The sequence below is a fragment of the Toxotes jaculatrix genome, chromosome 24 (assembly GCF_017976425.1).
Source record: "Toxotes jaculatrix isolate fToxJac2 chromosome 24, fToxJac2.pri, whole genome shotgun sequence".
Classification (NCBI taxonomy): Eukaryota; Metazoa; Chordata; class Actinopteri; family Toxotidae; genus Toxotes; species Toxotes jaculatrix.
The window spans coordinates 9,229,024-9,248,721 of NC_054417.1; the positions used below are offsets into that span (position 1 = coordinate 9,229,024).

At 42.6% G+C, this 19,698-nt stretch overlaps 2 protein-coding genes across 12 annotated transcripts in view; one reads left to right on the plus strand and one right to left on the minus strand.

Moving 5' to 3' along the window:
* LOC121177737 (R3H domain-containing protein 1-like) overlaps positions 1-10,350 on the minus strand; it is a 41,521-nt gene extending 31,171 nt beyond the window's left edge. For 10 of the 11 annotated variants that reach the window (XR_005893354.1, XR_005893355.1, XR_005893353.1 and 7 more), the window contains exons 1-2: positions 10,249-10,350; positions 1,606-1,765 (exon numbers count right to left, since the gene is read on the minus strand). The gene's annotated coding sequence lies outside the window, so the exon portion shown is untranslated. Of the gene's footprint in view, positions 1-1,605; positions 1,766-6,761; positions 6,892-10,248 lie in introns of those variants that run through there. The other variant, XM_041032053.1, reaches the window with a different exon arrangement.
* Positions 9,871-19,698, plus strand: part of zranb3 (zinc finger, RAN-binding domain containing 3) — a 70,066-nt gene continuing 60,238 nt past the window's right edge. Inside the window, 5 exon segments of the mRNA XM_041032806.1 lie at positions 9,871-9,976; positions 11,724-11,875; positions 16,182-16,200; positions 16,464-16,642; positions 19,197-19,428. Coding sequence (XP_040888740.1) covers positions 9,938-9,976; positions 11,724-11,875; positions 16,182-16,200; positions 16,464-16,642; positions 19,197-19,428 — 621 coding nt within the window. The 5' untranslated portion in view covers positions 9,871-9,937.

The window sequence follows — 19,698 nt, forward strand, 5'->3', positions numbered from 1 at the left end:
AAACAGCTTAATACTCCAGAGTGCTGCGCACGCCTTTGAATATTTAGTGTCTGTTGCTGACATTTTGATGAGTGAAGTCTCTTGAGTCGCTTGGTTGAAGATCTGCAATATTGGACAGATATTTTCAAGAGCCAGGCTTGTGATGGATAGCTATTTTGTCCCTCACCAAATCATTCATTCTTCCAAACACATTTTATCATGGGACTTGAGTGTTGGACTAAATTTGGCTTCAGACTTTGATGCATTCGAATTTCACTGTCTCGTCTCTCATAGCCGAGGTAATTGCACAGTGTGCCTGTTTGGAATCCCTGATGTTTTGACTGCATAAGTAATATGGATCATCATTTGATCCTTACTCTTACATTAAGGAAACGCTTTGGAATTTCGGGAGCAGCAAATTGGTCTCTTATGAGTGAGACTGGGAACGGACATCATACATTTCTTATATATATAGCTAATGATATTGTAATGTCATATTATGAATAATCCACTCTGTGTAATGACAGCTATTTGCTTTCATCAGCTGATGTTGCTGCACTGTAGCAGGAAGGAAACTTTTAACTCGAGTCGCCATCAGTCATGTGCATTGCAGAATAATTGTTGTGTTTGATCTGAATGAATTCCTGCTTTCCTTCACTGCTCCACAGGTATATAAACACTTCTTTACTTCTTTCATGTTAACGCTGTACCAAAGCATCCCACTGGGGCTGAGATTGATGTAAATGAGATTCAATTAACATTTTTTTTTAATGGCTCATTTATTTACTATATTGTTATTTAAGAAAACACCAAGCAGCACTGAGTGTTTAGAAAGGATTCTTAAAAATCAAACACTTCTGACTGACATTTTTTTCACAGTGTAGCACTATTACATTGTGTTCAATTGGTGTGAATAGTCTGGTGTCCTTGAACTGAAAAATACCATCTCCTGCAAATGATGGAAAATCGGCATCATGTGATACACTTCCATATTTACAGTGTGTCATAACAACATTAGAGTTAATGTCAGGATAATTATTGAGATATTAATTATGTCCATGCAGCCCGTTCCTGTTTCAGTGTGTTTCCATCCACTTGTGTTTATGTGCAGAAAAGTTTTGCCAAATAAAAATAAAATGCAAAAAACCGAAACAGAGTTAGTGAATAAATTATGAGGTACATGAAGAATATGACTTAAATTTCACTCAAGCTTCCACTGAAGAGAAAAAGAAAAGACAAAAAACTGCGTTAGACTAAAACATCAGATCTGTGTGCAGCGATGAGGAGACTGTAACCTTCCTCAAATAAAAACAAACGTCATGCTTCCATCACGTTTTCCATCATTGTGATTTGACTGGTGCTGTGTTAATTAGGCTATCTCGTTATGTCTTCTTCTTCTGCAAAGGTTTAATGGCACCGACTGGAGAATTAGCACCACCAACCGTCTCTCTTGATTACTCCCAACTCCTAGTATTCACATAACAGCAGAATTCACATTTTCTTTTGCAGATTTTCGGTTAAAATTTGTTCTACACCCGGATTTAAACTTGACTTGAACAGTGAGTTCCCCAGAGTGTTTATCACATTCCCTGACTATTCCTGTCAAACAGAAATAAACAGACGTACTTGATACGTAGCCAGTGGTGGTTGTGGCGAAGGAGGATGTAGCTGGTGAAGTCGATGAGGCTGAGCCTACCGATGCCATCCGAGACTTCTTTGCCCATGTCTGCTTCAGCTGCGCTGAACAGCAACCGGGGCCTCCGACACCCTCATGACCCCTGCTGACCTGCCAATGAAAGAGGCACGGAGTTAGCGCTGTGGTGTTAGGGGCGAGAGAGGTCAGAGGTTCGGAGCGGCGCTGACACTGAGGTCACACGGACTGACAGCAGTCAGGATGTCAGCAACTCCGCAACATTTGTGTGAGTCAGAGTAAAAAGTAAAAGTGTGGTGAGTGTGTATTTCTGGGCCTATGCGTGCCTATGCGCCATAAATAATGGATGAGAGCAGAGATGGGAGTGCGGTGGAGGCAACAGGAGAAGGCACCCCTGCCAACCTCGTAAAAACCAAGCATTAGGAATGCACAGAGCAGAGGGGGAAGATAGCATTTCTCAGCTGAAAATCCTCTGCCATTTGGTGGCACATAAATTTCAAACCGCCTAGCGTACAATCTCTATTTTCCAGCAATTCCTTTCCAGCTGAACTACAGGGTGACACTGGCTGGGCAGGGGAGACATCTGAAAACACAAACAACAACAGAGCTGCAAACTATTGACAGAATATTGGAGAGAAAGACTTTTGAAATAGGAATTGTGATAGAGTAAATACGATTTCCAGCTCCGTTACTAAATCAGCGGTCTTCTGTGCACTTCACTTGACAGTTCTGTTGAACTGCTGCTTTAATTAGTTAGCAACCTCCCCTATATTGTGAAAAAGTGGTTACAGTTGCTTGTGGCTGCCAAATGAAGCTGCTAAACATCAGATTAGGGCAGAAACTAATGATTATTTTCAGTCATTATTAATCCCCTGATTGTTTATTGCATTAAATGATTGATTAATTGATCAGAAAACATTGAAATTTTCTCAAACCCCAAACTGACGTCCTCAAATGTCCTTAATTGTGCGACCAGCAGTACAAAATCAAAAGATCAATTTACAAAGATATTAAACACAGAAAAGCACAAAATCCTGAGAAGCTTGAACCAATGAATAATTGGCATTTTTACAAGAAATATATAAAAGTTTCTGATTCATTTTCTGTCAAACAACTTATCAATTACTGTATCACATTCTCCAACAGCGAAATGTATAACTGACCCGTGTCCAGGCTTCTCATTGTCTCCCTGCTTCTCTCTCAGTCTCTCCCTCCTCCTCTAATCTCCGTCTCAGTGAGCGGGCAAGGTGCCACGCTGGCTCTGGCACCCAGCGGTGCCAAGGCCTGGCTGCTGCTCCCAACATGGTCTTGGTGCGACCCCCGTGCCAGACAGAAAGGTCAAGTGGAATCCCTGCTCACTTAATAATCTTCCTTCTCATGACACCTAAGCCTGCAACCAGAGATGCAGCCTGAGAGGATGATGATGGGTGGGAGAGATGAACAGAACCATGAACATTCACCATTTGGTGCATGTTCGAAATGCGATCTCATACAGTGATATAATATGAGCAGAAGACTGAAACTTACAAAGCTTTTCTGACTGACATTTTAGCAAATCTATGAGGGAAATGTCCCCTTCAGCCTGTAACATTTCTATTTGGCACTGGAAAACGGTAGAGTAATGCCCAAGGCAGGATCCATTCATCAATATTACATCTAGAGAGTGCAAAACCTAGTATATGCAGTTTGTAGCCAGGTAATCTATTAGTATATGTTGGCCATGGAAACACAGAATCAACTCTCGTCTGAATCGCCTATATCTTTTTCCTCTTGTTCCAAGATGCTCTTATCTTTACCCCTCAGCTCTTCTTTTTGCCTCTGATCTCTTTCTAAATGCATACAGCAATTTTTACACGGTTGTTCATGTGTGACAGGACCATCATCTCTGTGTTGTGCCTCCAGATTTTGCCCTTCTTGCTCATGGTTGAAGGCAGAAGTGGTGCCAATTCAAGCTGCTGCGAATAGGAGTGCCAGCTAAATGTCTGAAATGGAAAAATGTGGAGCTTGCTCTGTAATTTAGTGTTGGTCCTGCAGCTATCACACACACACATGCACACACACGTGCACACACACAGAGTGTAAAAGTTGCTCTGACAGCGGTGCGGCTGAATCTGGCCGTGGGCGCTCCAGGTTTTATGACCAGAGCTGCTGAGCGGACAGTGCAGCCACGGCTTAGCCGGCTGGCTTCAGGACTTCACACTGAGCCTGTGTGTGTGTGAGTGTGTGTGTGTGTGCAGTATGGTGGAGACAGTGCCATGAATGCTAATGGTGCAAACAATGCACACCCCAAAAATGTTTTGACAGACACGGTCATGGGAAGAAATCACCCTCTGATTGTGGCTTCTAACACAAAACATGCACGCACGCACACACACACACACACACACACACATGCATATACGTACACACACACACACACACACACACACACAGCAGTGAACTTGTATAGATGCTCCGTCTGCCTGTGCGTCCTCCAGTATTGTGCTGTAGCTGACAGGGAGTGGTTCATTGGTATTACAGTCGCCGCAGAGCGCAGCAACCTTAAAGAGGCTCCCTCAGGCATCGTTCAGTGTCACATCGCCCCTTCACACCACCTTTATCGCCGTGCTCGATGGCATATCAGCAGCCTCACACACACGCACATGCACACGTACAGATGCTTCAAACCTTCCCATTTGCACCAAATCAAAAGGAAAATACATATATGTATTAATAACACAGATCGATCTCAACGTGGAAATAATTAATAGTAATTTATAATAATGTTAATATCAAAGATGCCAAGAATTCCAAAAATCATCAAGACTATTGGCACAACCGTGTACTCACATATGCAAACAAACATTTTTTCACACATTCAAACACGAAGCCTCCTCTGCATATTTATTCTTGATGGACCTGAATTCTTGAAAAACCCTACAGAGGGGTCATGAGGGTGGCTGTCCACGGAGCCGAGTTAATCATACACCGGGCTCTTAACGGACTACTCTCACGGACAATTATGTTCGATGGCAGGCTAATGAGAAATTTCTCAATCACTGTGAAGCGCATAAGAGCCTGGTGGTGATGGCACACATGCACAGGAACAGGCAGGCAAGCACTCTCCAGTATACTTATTTTCTTTCCCCTTCACACAAGCACAAAGACGCACACACACACACACACACCACACACACCTGCCTCTCTCTTGCAAAGGATGACCTTTCCCTCCCACACCTCTGCTCTGTTCTGTTCTGCTCAGCTCTGCGTGGATCAGGGCTCTTGTCTGGGCTATAACCAGCTCAACTGGAGGTGAAGGACCCTCAATCCCTCCCTCTATCTGCTACTCTATCCCCGGCTCTATTCCTGGCAGAGAACGAGGAGATGAGTCAAACACGGGGCGGAAAAGAACAAGCCATCACCTTCACAAGCTTCTGAGTGATCACAAAGAAAATCCACAGATGATTTCTAAGCGCCTCAGCGAAATTAAAAAAAAAAAAAAAAGAAAAAAGGGAAGAAAAAGAAAATAAACAGAAGAAGTTGCAGCATCTTTCTGTCTATGCACAGTTGCAGATTATGTGTCGAAAAATAATTCACGCTTTACTGCTGCTGATGAGGTTTTGCTCGTGTGTCACGTAAAAAGGACAACGGCAGGAGCGGTGCCCAAACAGCTGGGATATTGTCTGCAGAGGTGTAGAATACTGAATAGAGCTCTATTCAGTGGAGCACCGTGAGACAAAAGCACAGGCACAAATACAAAGGTAATGCCATGTCTACGGGCTACAGCTTTATGCCACCTGCTTGCCATTTCTGACTAAAGACTACCACTTATTCTTAGCCGATTTCTAAAGTTGTCCATTTCAACCACAGGAAACACAGCAAACGCAACCAAACATTTTACGGCTAAGCAATTAATTGCCGACTTCCGTACAAACAGATTTAGAGGAAGCCGGCTTCGGCAGAGTGCAGGACATGCACTCTGGCAAATAAAACCAGGCATCAAATAAACAGCTAATTAGGTTACTAATGCTGGTTCACATTCATGGAACCGCAATAAAATTGACTTCAGTGTTTTGCTTAACTGAGTAACTAATCTCCCATTTTCTAGCCATTTCTGCTAATTGCAAAGCAAGGAAAGCACTGACAGGGGAGCTATATAATTGAACCAGAAAACGATTAGTGTAAAGCCTATGAAATTATATCACTTTCATACACTGCTTGCCTCAATTTTCGGGCCGACTGAGGCAGTGTCAGTTTAAGGAACTGCCTGTAATAGCTCAGACTGAATTAACCAAAAAAAAAAAAAAACAGGAAAAAAAAAAACCCACATAAACAGGCACAAATGAGCCTCTAATTGTGCTGCTCGCTCTGCCTCCAGGTCGCATAAGGCGGTGTGAGCATGGTGCGGCGCAGCAGAGGCGCAGCCAGCCAGCATTAATAAATTAAATCCACAGCAGAGCATGTAGGTAATCCATTACCTATCCCATAGGAGAGCTTCCAGGGAATATCAATCTAGGCAATTAGAGGAGAAACAATAAACACAGAAAACTAACATGCAAGTCTAGCAGTTTTGATCTATGGAGCCTTATGTGAGAGGAATAACTCAAAAAGTCCATCAGAGTCATTAAAAGTCCATTTGCAGACAACACCTGCAGAACAAACAGGGGGAACAGGGGAGACAGAAGATGAGCTTGGCTGGAGAACAATGCAGAGCGAAGCCTCTTATTGGCTGATCTTGCTTAATTATCCCCGTAATGAAAAGCAGAAGCAGCACTGGCAAACTGGCGAGGAGATTTCGAAAGCTCTGGCTCAGCTCACTGAGTAACACAGCGCCGACAGCACACCAAATCTCACGTTGCGCTTAGTTTAACAAGCCAAAGAAAAAGACTGCACACTCGCTCGCTGACTTACTGTCATGCAAAACAGGAAAGCTGATGCTGAGGAGATTTTCTCTTGTCAGAACGTGTGTTCAATTTATGTGGCAATAAACAGCAGAAAAATCAACAGCTTCAAAGGCACATGTCAAAGAAAATGTTGAAAAAGCACAATAAAATAAACTACAAGAAACATTAATAGGAAATTAGAAATCAGAGAAGGCATGTAAGATCCATGCCCATTCACTAGCAAAGTGGCTGGAAGCTGCAGGACCTACCTGCCCGGCAGCTCTGCCCTCCATCCCTTCTGCTACTCGACCGCTTAGTTTCCATTGTACAGGAGGCGCAATTTGCTGGAGAGGAGGCTGGAGTCGCCTCCCAGCTCGCTCCTCAGCAGCTGCCTGCTGCCTCTTGTACGCTCGCTCAACTGAGTGAGAGTGTAAGACGGGGAGAGGGCAGTGTAAAGGGAGAGGGCGAGGGAGAGTGGGTGTCACAAAGAGAGAGAGAGAGAGGGAGGGAGGGAGGGAGGGAGGGAGAGTGCTGTGTGAGCACAAGTCTACCTGCCACAAGCCATCAAGCCAGCCAGCCTTGGAGACAGCGCCAAATCAACAGCTGGCCCCTGTGTGATGTCAGAGCCTGAACAGCCAGTCACGGCAGCCCAGGCCGGCCGGCGCTACGGAGCGCTGACTGAACCAAAGTCACCGGCTAAATGGGGCTCTTCATTAGCTACTCTGCTTTAGGATGGAGGCGGGGGTAAGAGGAGGAGGAGGAGGAAAGGGCAGCCAGGGACATGGGATAGATAGAAGGAGACTGAGAGGAAGAAGAGAGGAAGATGAGAAAAACGGGAGGGTGGGCGGTAGAGTGGTAAGAGAGAAAAGGCGAAGAAAGGCACAGAGGAGGCAAAAAAGAAAGCGAAGGAGAAAGCGAGGCGACAAACAGGGAGGAGGAGAGGATAGGGGACAGCAGCGACATGTCTGTGGCCAGCTAGGTGCTCAAAGACCAGGTGGAGAGTCGATGGGGAGGCGCTGGCCGCTGAGAGGCCGAGCTGTTCGCTGGGCTACCTTCCCATTAAAGCTGGCACCCTGCTTTTCACACAAGACGACAAGGCTACAGCTAATCCCACTGACTCAGAGAGGCAGGCACCACCTGAAATGTCACCCATTACTGAAAAAGAAAAGTGAAATGCTGCAATAAAACATTTTTGCTTTAGGCACATCTAAGATAAGCTTATTGGTCGATTAGCCAGAAAACACACTGACTGCAGAAAGAAAAGGAGCAACTGCTCGCGTATGATGAAACCACACCCCTAACCCTCCTCCATTTCATCTAAATCTGCCTTTCATGACTTTAGAGGATTTAATAGAAAAAACAATAAGGGATCATAGCCTCCACCGGTACTCACTTGGCTTGTTTATTTCATTAAAGATCAAGTGCCCTGTCTTTTTTGTACATGCAGAGGAACGAGCGTGGATAAGAGTGATAATGAGCTCTGAATATAATCTACTTCATGAAGCTTTCATCACTAAGTGACTGACAGGCTGTCAAAGACATAGGAAGTCACAAACAGGTCTTGCGCGCAGCCGAAGTCTAGACTGCCATAATGTGATTGTTTTTGTCCTTTCAGTCACTCAGACTTTAACAGCAAACACAGTGGGCGGAAAAGTTCCTGCTGTCACTTAGCAACCGACACCAGGCTGCGACAACCGATCCGATCCAATCCTGCCTCATAATTGTACCATTCGTTATGCCAGGTCTCTGAAGAATTTATTATTGTGCTTCCTTAATCCCATGAAAAGGTCACCAATTGAACAAACAATTTATGGATAGACGGATGAATTATTTAATGGCCCTGACCAAATATTATAGGAAAGAGAGATTTTCCCCCTGGAAGGCGATGAATTATTTAGTCATCGGGGCCACATCGTTGGTGAAAGCTATTACATAGCATCCTCAGCCTCAATATCTTATAATGTCATCAGCTCCAAATATGCCTTAACCTGCGTAATGAATGGTCAACAGAGCCGCGGCTGCAGTGGCCTAAGCAGCAGCGGGTGAAACTGTTTCGGCAAACAATTATTAGCATTTATTTTAAGCCTTGGAGGGGTGTGTCACAGAGTGCAGATCACAAGAGAGCATTTGAGACATGATTTTACCACTTCCTAAAACACCACACCTCACCCAGCAGGAAAAAAACAGATGTAAAAATGTATCACTCTAACATGGGAACAACCAGATCGAGGTCTTCCAAATTACTGTGGCTTACACAAATACTAATTATGGTCATAATCCCACAAAAGGGCATGTTATAGAACACACACAACACCAATAAAGAGCATGTTGCCGGACAGCACAGTTGCCAGCTCTGTAGAGATGAGCACAACGTCTCCACTCTCTATAACAGCTGCTGGAGGGACTGAACCAGCATCCACTCTCCACCCACCAGGCTCCGCTGGTACCTTAATGAAAATGATACTATCGTGAATGCTCAGCCTCCGTGCTGGCAACTTGTAAGCGTTCACGTCCATCTTTGTCCATCCATACCAAGTCTATGAAGTAATGAATCACAGTGATAGTGGAGAAGGGTTACTGGTAAACAAGCAACAAAATGAGTTATTAACTGTATGATTTTTGGCCTTTTACTAACATAAATGTAGTTCAAGGCAGATTTTGCTGCTTAGATTTACTAAACTACCGTATGTGCCAATGTTAAACATCATTTAGAGTTTTTAAAACAAATTTATCAAGACATCTAGAATGCACCATTCATTTATTTAAATCCAATTTACAATTAATGTGCACGAGAATAAATTCTTTGGAAAAAAAATATATATAATACAAATACAACATTATATCTATATCTATATATAGAGAGAGATATTCAAATACAATATTAACCCCCTTTGCCCTTATTTGGTTAACTCTCCATCTTGGTTAATATGTGTGCTTGACTAATAATTGTGTGACTTGTTTTTATATGCCCCCATCGAGCAAGAAAATGTAACATTAACTGTCATGTATCTACTACAACGACAAGAGACCATAATCACTAAGGGTTTTGATCATTTAGAGCAGTGGAACTTAAATGCTAGTCTCCGGTAGTTTTCCCTACTACACAGCGAGCCCGTCACACCAGACTCCATTAGAAATGTGATCATTTAATGTTTCCTTGGTATCCGCAAACCTATACACCCCGGACAACGTGCAACATTTCAGTCCGATAATTGATAAACATATCTAATATTCGGCAGATGAGATATTTAATCAAGCAGCACAACAATTCAATTGCAGCACAGTTTACTGAAATGGCTAACACTTAACCTTAGTGCACACTGTTCGTTGCCGCATACAGCTGGTAGAGGAGCTGTGGAGCCAGGCCTAAAAGTTATTGAATTATGGTGTTAATACTGAATAACTGCTGTTTATTTTTCTTTTCGGACCAAAGCCGAATTTAATTATGGCCGCTTACAGTTTGGACACGGTGTTTGCTTGCGAGGTGTGTATTTTTTTCTGCCTCCGAGGAAGGCAACATAATGAGCTACATTTGCGTTTCGTGTAGGGGCTAAGCTAACCATTATCACCTGGCATTGTGGCTTGCTAGCGCTTGAATACGGCCAAACACCGGCGCCCTGAGCTGTCACTGATTAGCAAGAGAGATGTTTACTGCTAACTAGCGCGTATTACATGTTTACTACTATCCGGTTAACAATTTTTTAGCAAACCGGTGAGTGTTGGACAGGACACTGCAGATATCTAATGTTGCCTTACCGCTTTGGTTTATAATCGGTGCACAGCCGTTGTCTCTACCGAGGGTGAAGTAGCTAGTGTTTGTGGCAGAGTGAGAGAGAGAAGCAGCGGAGTCCAGCAGGCTGGGAGAGTGCGTCAGCTCCTGACGTTCGACACGTAGGGTGCTGAAAATATTTTTGCGTTACGCCAGCACGCATGCACGCAAATTATCTGACAATTCCGTAATTCCTTTAACAAAGATGTAAAGTGTTTACTGTACTTGAAAATAACTTGTGATTTAGTTTGGTCACAAAGTGCCAGGAAGATGCAACCAACTCTGATAATTACATCCTGCTGCGACCAGGTGCTATGAATCAAGCGCACCTTTAATTTGCCACCTGAACTTAATTTCTGTTCAGTCTCGTGACTCGGTAAAGCGCTTTGCCGTGTCGTCTCACCGGGTAGGCAAACCACGCTGAAATATAACGTGCTTTCTCCTTGTTAACTTCGTACACACAACTGTTTTAAATGTCTGTTATTTGACAGAATATTGTTACTGCCCCAACTCACGATATGTATGTGGCCATACGGGCTCTGCTTTGAGGAGCAGCTACGTTGTAATGTCGTCGAGAAATAGCATTTATACTAGCATGCCGTTTTTTTTCCCGTAGGGAAGCCAAGTACCAGCTCGACGGCTAGCTTATTAGCCTCAAACACACCACTACGAAAAATGCATTTCCGGGGTTAATATTAAAAATAATAAAGTATGTTATCTGACAAAGGCCGAAGTACTATTAAACACGAGTGGCACTTTTTTTTTGGTAAGCAAGTATCCTTACGTCCCATTAATGATGCTAGCTTTAGCTAAGGATGCAACATTTTGTTTCACTGAATTTGCAATCGTTCGTAATTGTTTAATTAGTTTTAGTGTAACTTGTCCTCAGACGGATTGGAAAGTATGTATTTACGTATGATATATGTTTTGAAACTCAATTCATAGGTAGAGCTGTAGGATACTACCTCGGAGAATTCAAAATTAGTCTATGAATTATACTTTGTTTCTCGTGGAAAATTGAATTATACATTGTGTCTCATGCTAGCTTTAGCTAAGGATGCTACATTTTGTTAAACTGAATTTGCCATCGTTCGTAATTGTTTAATTAGTTTTAGTGGAAAGTGGTGTATTGGAAAGTACGTATTTACGTATGATATATGTTTTGAAACTGAATTCATAAATAAACAAATGTGTTCTTATATGTCTAATATGTGTTGCGGGAGCATTCAGATGTTTGTTTTATGGGGTGTTGTATAGCTCACTTGATAGAGTGGTCACCTCATGAGCGTAGGCTGTAGTCCTCCCTGCAGTGGCCTGGGGTTCCATCAACTGGCCCTTTGCTGCATGTCATTCCCCTCTCTCTTTTTCAAGAATAAAGGCACAAAAAGCCCCAAAAATACTTTAGGAAAAGATGTACATTTTGTTTTTAACTGTGATTTTTTTTTTCCCACCATAAAATCAGGAACTGATGAAAATGGATGATGATGACCTACAGACCTCTCGCTGTGATACAAGATGGTCACAGCAACTGTCAGGCCTCCCTCAGAAGCTTCTGCAGGGCCTGATGCCATTCCAAAGAAAGGGTGTGAAATTTGCTTTATCAAAGAATGGACGGTAGGCAGTGCCAGTCACTTTGTATATCTTAGTTATGTTTTTGAAAATTTTAATGTTAAATCATGTGTTAAGGTACATCTCTGACATCAGAATAACATTCAGAAAAAGAGTTATTTAAAGCAGTTGAAAATAAAGGTCAGCGTGCGTTTTGTTTGCAAAGTCAGGAACAAAGAACAGAAAATTTGCACATTTGTCAACCGACTTTGGAAGTTCTGTTGGTCACTGATGTTTTGATTTTTCATTTCCTGATGATGAAGATGCTCAGTTTGTGTCTCCATATAATAGAAATTCATCTGGACATACATAGCACATCTTCATTCTCTTTATTGCTGCATCAGTGTGTGATTTAGTCTAATAGAATGGCAAATTTACGTAGATAATTTGCCTAATGGAGCTTTAAAGGACACAGCCTCACCCTGCCTCTGTAGTGCAGTGAAAAAATGTGATTTCCAACCAAGCTACATGGCTCAAGAAGCAAGTAAAAAGTCAAGAGTGTATGTGAATATATTCAAAATTCAGACGGTCAGAAAGAGTCCACATTATATCTTTGAAAACTATTACCAGTCCATGAGAAGTTTCCGAGTTGCCCTTAAATCCGTGTTTGGCTGTGGTGAGCATTAGCTGCAGGACTTGTCCATTTCCTCCTCCCCGACCAGTTGATGTACGCTTGGCTTCACGGGAAGGTCAGCACAGGGGGAGCCAATCTGAGCACCGCTACTGTGATGCGGAGCGGCCATATTGATTCAAGAACACTGGGAGGCGCTGCTTTGTTACTCGGGTGGGTCAGAAGTCAATTGGCTCTCACTGCATCGCGTGGACAGCTACCTCAGTCAGTTGGCATCAATGTGACAGGAAGAGGAGCGCGGGCACTGCTTCTCTCTGGAGACAAGCAAAAGAGGCATTAGAACGAGAAATTATAGGCAGAGGGAGATCTGAAAGTACGAACACTGACATGATGTTTGATGTTTGACAATATGTTTTCACTTTTAATGTTAGAAGAGAAAAGGCTTTTAGGAGGAGGACTGAGGATGTTTGGCTAAGATTGCAGGAATGTAATAACCCAAACTAAATACAGGGCGGAGCTGCTTTATTTGTTCATTCAGTATCTTTGGATACTGACAGATTGATGTTGGATATCTAACAGAGTAGGAGTATCCGTGGGCGGATTTTTCCTTTAAATCTCATAGTCATTGTGTCTTTTCACATCCAGAGCATCAAGAGTACCGAACCAAAACATCAAATGTTGCAATACTTATGGAGCCCGTTGTATCGGTCTGTGTAGGAGGGTGAGTGAATTTTATGGAGTTAGATGAGGGATAATGTGGGAAAGTTGTGGTACAGTATGATAATAAAAACCCATGAGATGTGGTTGATTGTGTTGTTTGGAAAGTTCAGCAGAAGTTTGCCATTTGAGTGCTGACATCTATATTTCTAAAATTTCTAAAATTTACCCAGGGTGCATCTGTAAAATGCAGTACTCTGAGTGGGCCTACCCAGATAATGAAAAAAAAAAAAGCATCAATTTGGAGTAAAAGTAAATCCATTAAGGGCTCTTGGTCACCTCCATTAAGGTGTTGACTGCAGTTTGAATCCAGCCATGTGATTCAGTTCATGTCCAACCTGCTCTGATTTGTCCAAAATATTTTTTAAGTGACTGTCTGTGCTTTTATTGAATAAGGCCTGCTCTGCTGAGGCGAGAGGGGATCAATAAGCACGCTGCATTGTCTCTGCCTGTGATGGTCAAATCACTGAGAGGAGTCGTTCCAGTGAGGGAGTTTGTCCTTTGTACACACACAAGTTGATGTATTTAGGCAATTGTGCAATAATGCATTTATTTGTACTGGCCCATAAAAATGATATCATGATAATTCATAATACGGATAGAGCCTGTACACAGTGGTTCCATAAAATCATTTTGTGCTATTCAGCAGCAAGATTCTGATTCAGGTGTTTCTAAATCCTGATTGGTGCTCGGATGAAAACGGCAGGAGATTTGTTCTAATATGTAGTATGAAAAATGGTTGCCCCATATAGCTAGGATTTAAACTTTTCCTTTTAAAGTCATACGTGCTGTTGAAACATGGAGTAGTCTTCCATCTCCACTCTAGCTAAAACCTTTTCCACTAAAGGCTACTTTGTTTTGATTTTAAGTACATTCACAGTATACAGCAAAACTGCACTCTGAACCCATAACTGTGTGCGAGAGCCCAGTGGGTCCAAGCGTGACATACTGTAGCACCCTTTGAGTCAGCCTTTTGTGCAGCGTCCAACCTCTGAGCAATTTTCCCGCTGACCAGGGCGCACTACAAGTCCAGTCCTCAGAAGAGAACCTTAACAGGGCTGGAAGATTGGGGTTAGACACAGGGCCACACAACACATCACCGTGCAGAGGTCAAAGCCATCAAATTATCGTAGCCAGCTTGGGAGGTAGAGGAGCCCATTTCCTGACACTTTGGGGCTTGTGGGTTTCAGAGATAACATTAGAAAGATGCGGTGACAGGGACCGTGCCGTCGTCAGGCAACAGCACTGCAGCATCCTCGCAGTCTCAAACCGTCAAGACGACACTCAGGTTATTTAAAGGAGGATGATTAATGTGTTGAGAAATGGCAAGCACCTGCCCCAGCCGCACTCCCTCCCTAGTTTGCGAGCGTGGGTGGGTGGGTGTATGCGCAAGCACACACACATCCAGACACACATATATATATGTGTGTGTGTGTTTGTAAGTTTACATGTGTCTGCATTTATGCGCAGACTTCCTTTTGTTCACTTGTCTGTGTGTATTTTGTGTATTTTTTGCATGTCTTCTCCTTTGTGTGCATTTTACACACACAGGGCCCGTGTGTGTGTGTGCATGCGCATTGCGCTGACTGGGCCGGTGTGCTGGCAATTAGAAAAACCACCAGTGGCAAGGTGCACATTAATCATGTTCCTCGGCTGAAAGAGAGAAATGGGGCGGAGATGGGGGGAGGAGGTGGAGGAGGAGGAGAAAGAATAATGAGAGAGTGTGTCTGAGGTGTTCAGAGCTGCTCTGTTGCACTGTTTGCTCTGACATGATGTTGGAAGCGTTTATGAATAAGCAAGGTCATGACAATAGGCCCAAACCCACTGGGCAGAGAGAACCAGAGGTTGATCTATCTACACTTTTTCCATGGGGACAACTTGAGCTGAGGGCTGTGTCGTGCTTTCATTGTTCCTTATAATCTACAGTGGAAAGGGAGCTAGTTGGCTGTTCTATTGCTTGCAGGTTAATCTTGCTCTCTTACAAATATTTTGCATGATGCGATCTCATAATGAATGGGCCTGCCATTTCTCTGTGTATATATAGCCTGTCTTTTGTTCTTGGAGTGTAAAATGTTGTCCACCTTCTTTGCTTCCAACCCACCACGGCTTAAACTGATTCACATCATAGTTATGTCAATACAAATAAAAACGCTCCACCCCTTCTTTAAAGCTCAGCTGGAGAACTGACCCCTGAACTCTTGATGTCCCCAAGATATTAAATCTGGCGTTTCCCCTTAGACAATGAATAGAGCCCTGACTTGTATGAACTATTAAATGAACAGCCAATATATTTTAAACCTCAGTTGCTCATTCTGTACCTGTGAGTATTGCCAGAGTGTAAGCTTGACTTCTGTGCAACAACTTGTTATGCTTTAAACAGACATAATAACAAATTTGATGTCTTGTTTTCTTAGACATTTCTTAGACATTTTCCTCTATCGTTCTATATCAGGAATTAAACTCTGATTAGATGTACATCTGCATCACTCGGCATGTTACTTTCTTTTAGTGGGGACCAGATGAACCCAAACACTCTCCAAAGGCTCTCAGCTACATCAGAAACAGAAATATTCAATAGGAACAACAACATAAATATTGAACAGCAACAACAGTTCTCTGACTCAGACAAAGTACCACTGCATCCCTAAATCACAAGCGACAGACTTGAAATTTGTCCAAGAGCAGCTGACTCTGAGGTGGCAGTAGTGCCTCACGACTTTGACTTTGTGTGTGCGTTTTCCGCAGCCACAAAGGTTTGAGAAATCGGCTTGTGACAGGACAGTTTCTGGTATGAATCCTTGGACAAGCCAGAAATGTCTTAACAGCCTATCAGAATAAAAGCCTCTCTAATTAATGCTGTTGTGCCCTTGAGCAAAGCCCTCGTGCTGCAGGGTCTGTTGTCTTTTTAAACTCTGTCTTTTTATAGCATATAGGTTTTATCGCCTGCTGGTCAGCTCTACAAAGTAATTTCCTTGTCTCAAAACCCATCTGATAAAGTTTTCTCTTTTTTCTTTTGTTTTACAGATGTATGATTGCTGATGAGGTAAGCACACACAACGCTGGCTCAGGAAATCTATTTTCCAAAAAAATGAACCTGAGACTTCGCTGCATGCCTTCCAAATTAATTTGTCAGCCCTGTGCTGCGCTCCCACGTGCCTAATCTGTTTTGACAAAAGAATCATTCTGAGACCTTATTACTCTTGGGCCTCACATCAGCTCGGCCGTCATATGCAATTTATCGCAGAGTCGCTGCACGATTGACTTGTTTTTCTCCCCCTTCGCCGTGTGTTGATTTGGTCGGTCCAGATGGGTCTTGGGAAGACGGTGCAGGCCATTGCGGTGGCGTGCGCATTCAGGCAGGAGTGGCCTTTCTTGATTGTCGCCCCAGCCTCCATGAAATATCACTGGATCGAAGAGCTGGAGAGGTGGATCCCCGAGCTGCAGCCTGGAGACATCAACCTGGTGAAGAATAAGCGCCACACCATGTAGGTCATCCCCCCATACCACGCTCCACCCTCCTCCTCCCAACCACCTCTGCCAGGCTACACATACATGTAATAGTGAAATAACCCCTTCAGCTTTTCAGGACAACTAGTTAGAAACTTGCTAACTTTGTCTTTAGAATCTGTGAACCTTAAAGCCAAACGCCAAAACAATGAGCTAAAACATCCTGAACATCTCTGGTTCATTACAAGGAGCAATTATTTTCCTTATTTTCCTGATTAATTGTTAATTGAAAATTAAGAAGAATACCCGTCACATTGTTCTAAAGTCTAAATGGACATTTCCTTCCTTGTTTTGTCCAATCAACAGGCCAAAACCCTACAATATTCAATTTACTATCAGGTCAATTTACATGACTTAAAAAAAAAACAGCAAATATTCTCAGTTCAGGGGCTGGAATATGTGAGCTTTGGCCTTTTTTGCATTTTCAGTTAAGGGGAAGTTGATAACGAGCTGTGTGTCTGTGTCTGATGTCATCATCTCCCCAGCCATCTGCTTTTACACATGCAAGTGCTAATAATTAACCTAAAGAGATTGGAATTTAAAAGAAAAAACCCCTCAAACACACTTGGTCACACAGTGTGAAAGTGAGGCAGTGTGACAGACAGAAAAGTTGTGGCTGACAAATTAATCTCAAAGTGTCCCTCGGTGTCAGGAGCCAGCAGGGGCCGATGTTTGACAGCGCTGACAGACAAATCATGTCAAGGCGACGTCTGCAATATTGAACAAGAGCTGAAAATTTTCAATGCAGGAAGTGGAAAAATGCTGTCGTAGAGGAGTGCCTCATTTTCACAGCTGTTCATATTGATTTGAGTTTGCAGTATATTTCTGCATTGTGGACCAACGTGAAGTATAAACCTCGAAAACAGCTACTTTTATTATCTTCTCAACTTCCCCCTAGTTCTCTTAGTTTTTATTTTTGAATGAAACAAACTTTCTATATTTGTGACATCGAGAGGAAAAAAAAAACCTTCCCAACCTCACATCCCAGATGAGGCGCAAAGAGGTTGTGAAAGCCTTCTGGGGAAAATGTGTCCTTGAACTGGATGTGTTAATGACTGAACGAGAAGGGAAGAAAAAAAAATTATGCAGCACCTCCTCCCAGTATTTTGACTCACTTGTTCTTTTGTAGAACATGAATGGCACCTTAGATTTTATTTCAGCTTGGAAATGTGTGTGTGGCGAAGGCAAAGATTTAGAGCCTTTTGATTTCTCAGAGATCCTTATTGAGTTTCATGCAGCTGAATGTCGCTTCTGTGTTTGTTTGTTTATCTGTGACTATGCCTGTGTATCTGTGTGTTTGTGTTAGGGCTGCGTATAACCTGGAAAATATAGAAATTGCAATACAGCCCAGGAATGGATTTTTTAAACGCTCAAGAAGAGGAGATTTATGAAAAAGCTGCAGTCCCAGTTTGTGTATGGCACTGTGTCCATATCTGTGTGTCTGCATTTGTGTGCCTTCACATTTATCAAGTCCACACACCTTTTTAAATAGTCTGGTTTACTCTAGAACATTTGTACAGATGTCGAGTTTGTATTTAACTATTGAATCGTATTTGTCATCATTAAAGGTGACCACTCTAAGTGCTGCAGTGAGGCAGATGGTTTTCTAGAGTTTTCTTATCACCAACAAATCCCAGGAAAACTAACATGGAATAGAGCCTACATGTATTAACAATTATTGTGTGTGAACCCATGGCTGCTGATTGTAGGGACAAGGCTAGAGGAGTCTGGGTATTTATAAAGCTTTGAAATTTGCATGACCTGGGCTTTCCTAATGATGATTGTGAACTAGCTGTGACCCTAACAGGCTAATTAAGGTCTGATACCTTGGTCAAAGTTACCTGAGAGCTCAAGTCTCCCACTCTTTTGCAGGGTGCTGCTTTCCTTTTTTCACTCTAAAATTGTAGAAAACAAAAATCATACACTGATATTATTTACAATATTACAATAGAGTAACTTTATGCCTTTTGGAGATCATTTCATCTTCCACTTGCTTAACTGTTCACATTAACAGAAATTTTGACCAAACTTTTGCATGCCACTGTAGGTGCAAGATAGAATATTTCCTGACTTATTATTTGTGTAAAAAAAAAAAAAAGTGTGCATTTCTTTTGCTGTTTCAGAGCAGCTACGTGACTTAGTTACAGCCCCCAAATCTAACAGAAATAACTGCTAATTTACAGAGGATTCTGTGAATCTTTCTGTTTCTAATACTTGTATTGTTGTAAAGTGAATATTTTGTGGTTTTGGACTGTTGGTCAGACCAAACAAGCAATTTGAAGATGTCATCTTGGGCTCCGGGAAATTATGATTTTTCATTAGTGTGTGACGTGTGACATGTAACTGAGCAAATGATTAATTGATAAATTGAGAGAATAACCAGAAAAATAATTGATTAAGACAATAAGTCATTGCAGTAAAATCTGAATAAATAGAGGTCATAATGTTTTAGTTTTTATATGTGGTATATCGTACTTTTTTCCAAATGAAACTGAAATGTGTGTGTGTGTGTGTGTGTCTTTGTTCCCTCAGGGGTTTCAGCAGCAGTAAGGTAACAGTGTTGAGTTATGGGCTGCTCACCTCAAACGCCACACTGCTGGTGGATGCTCTGACCAGGCAGAAGTTCGCTGTGGTTGTGGTGGACGAGTCACACTACCTCAAGTGCAGGAAAGCGATGCGGACCAAGATTATGGTTCCTCTCATTCGGAGCGCCAAGCGAGCCATCCTGCTCACGGGCACCCCAGCCCTGGGTCGCCCTGAAGAGGTAATAAAATATGATGAAGTGAGAACTGAATATTGTCCTGTGGGGAAACAATAGACACTCAAGCTGTAGCTTTTAATTTTTGATGCAAAATTGAACATACAACTAATCAACAAGGAAAAATGTGAACTAATCTAAGAAACCACATTGAACAGATTCTAAAAATATATCCATATGCTTCGAAAGGGATTGTTAGCCCAAACCCATGACGAAAGATTAGTAGGCCAACTCAGGGCTCAGCTCTGGCTTTTCACAAAGGTGTTACACTCTACA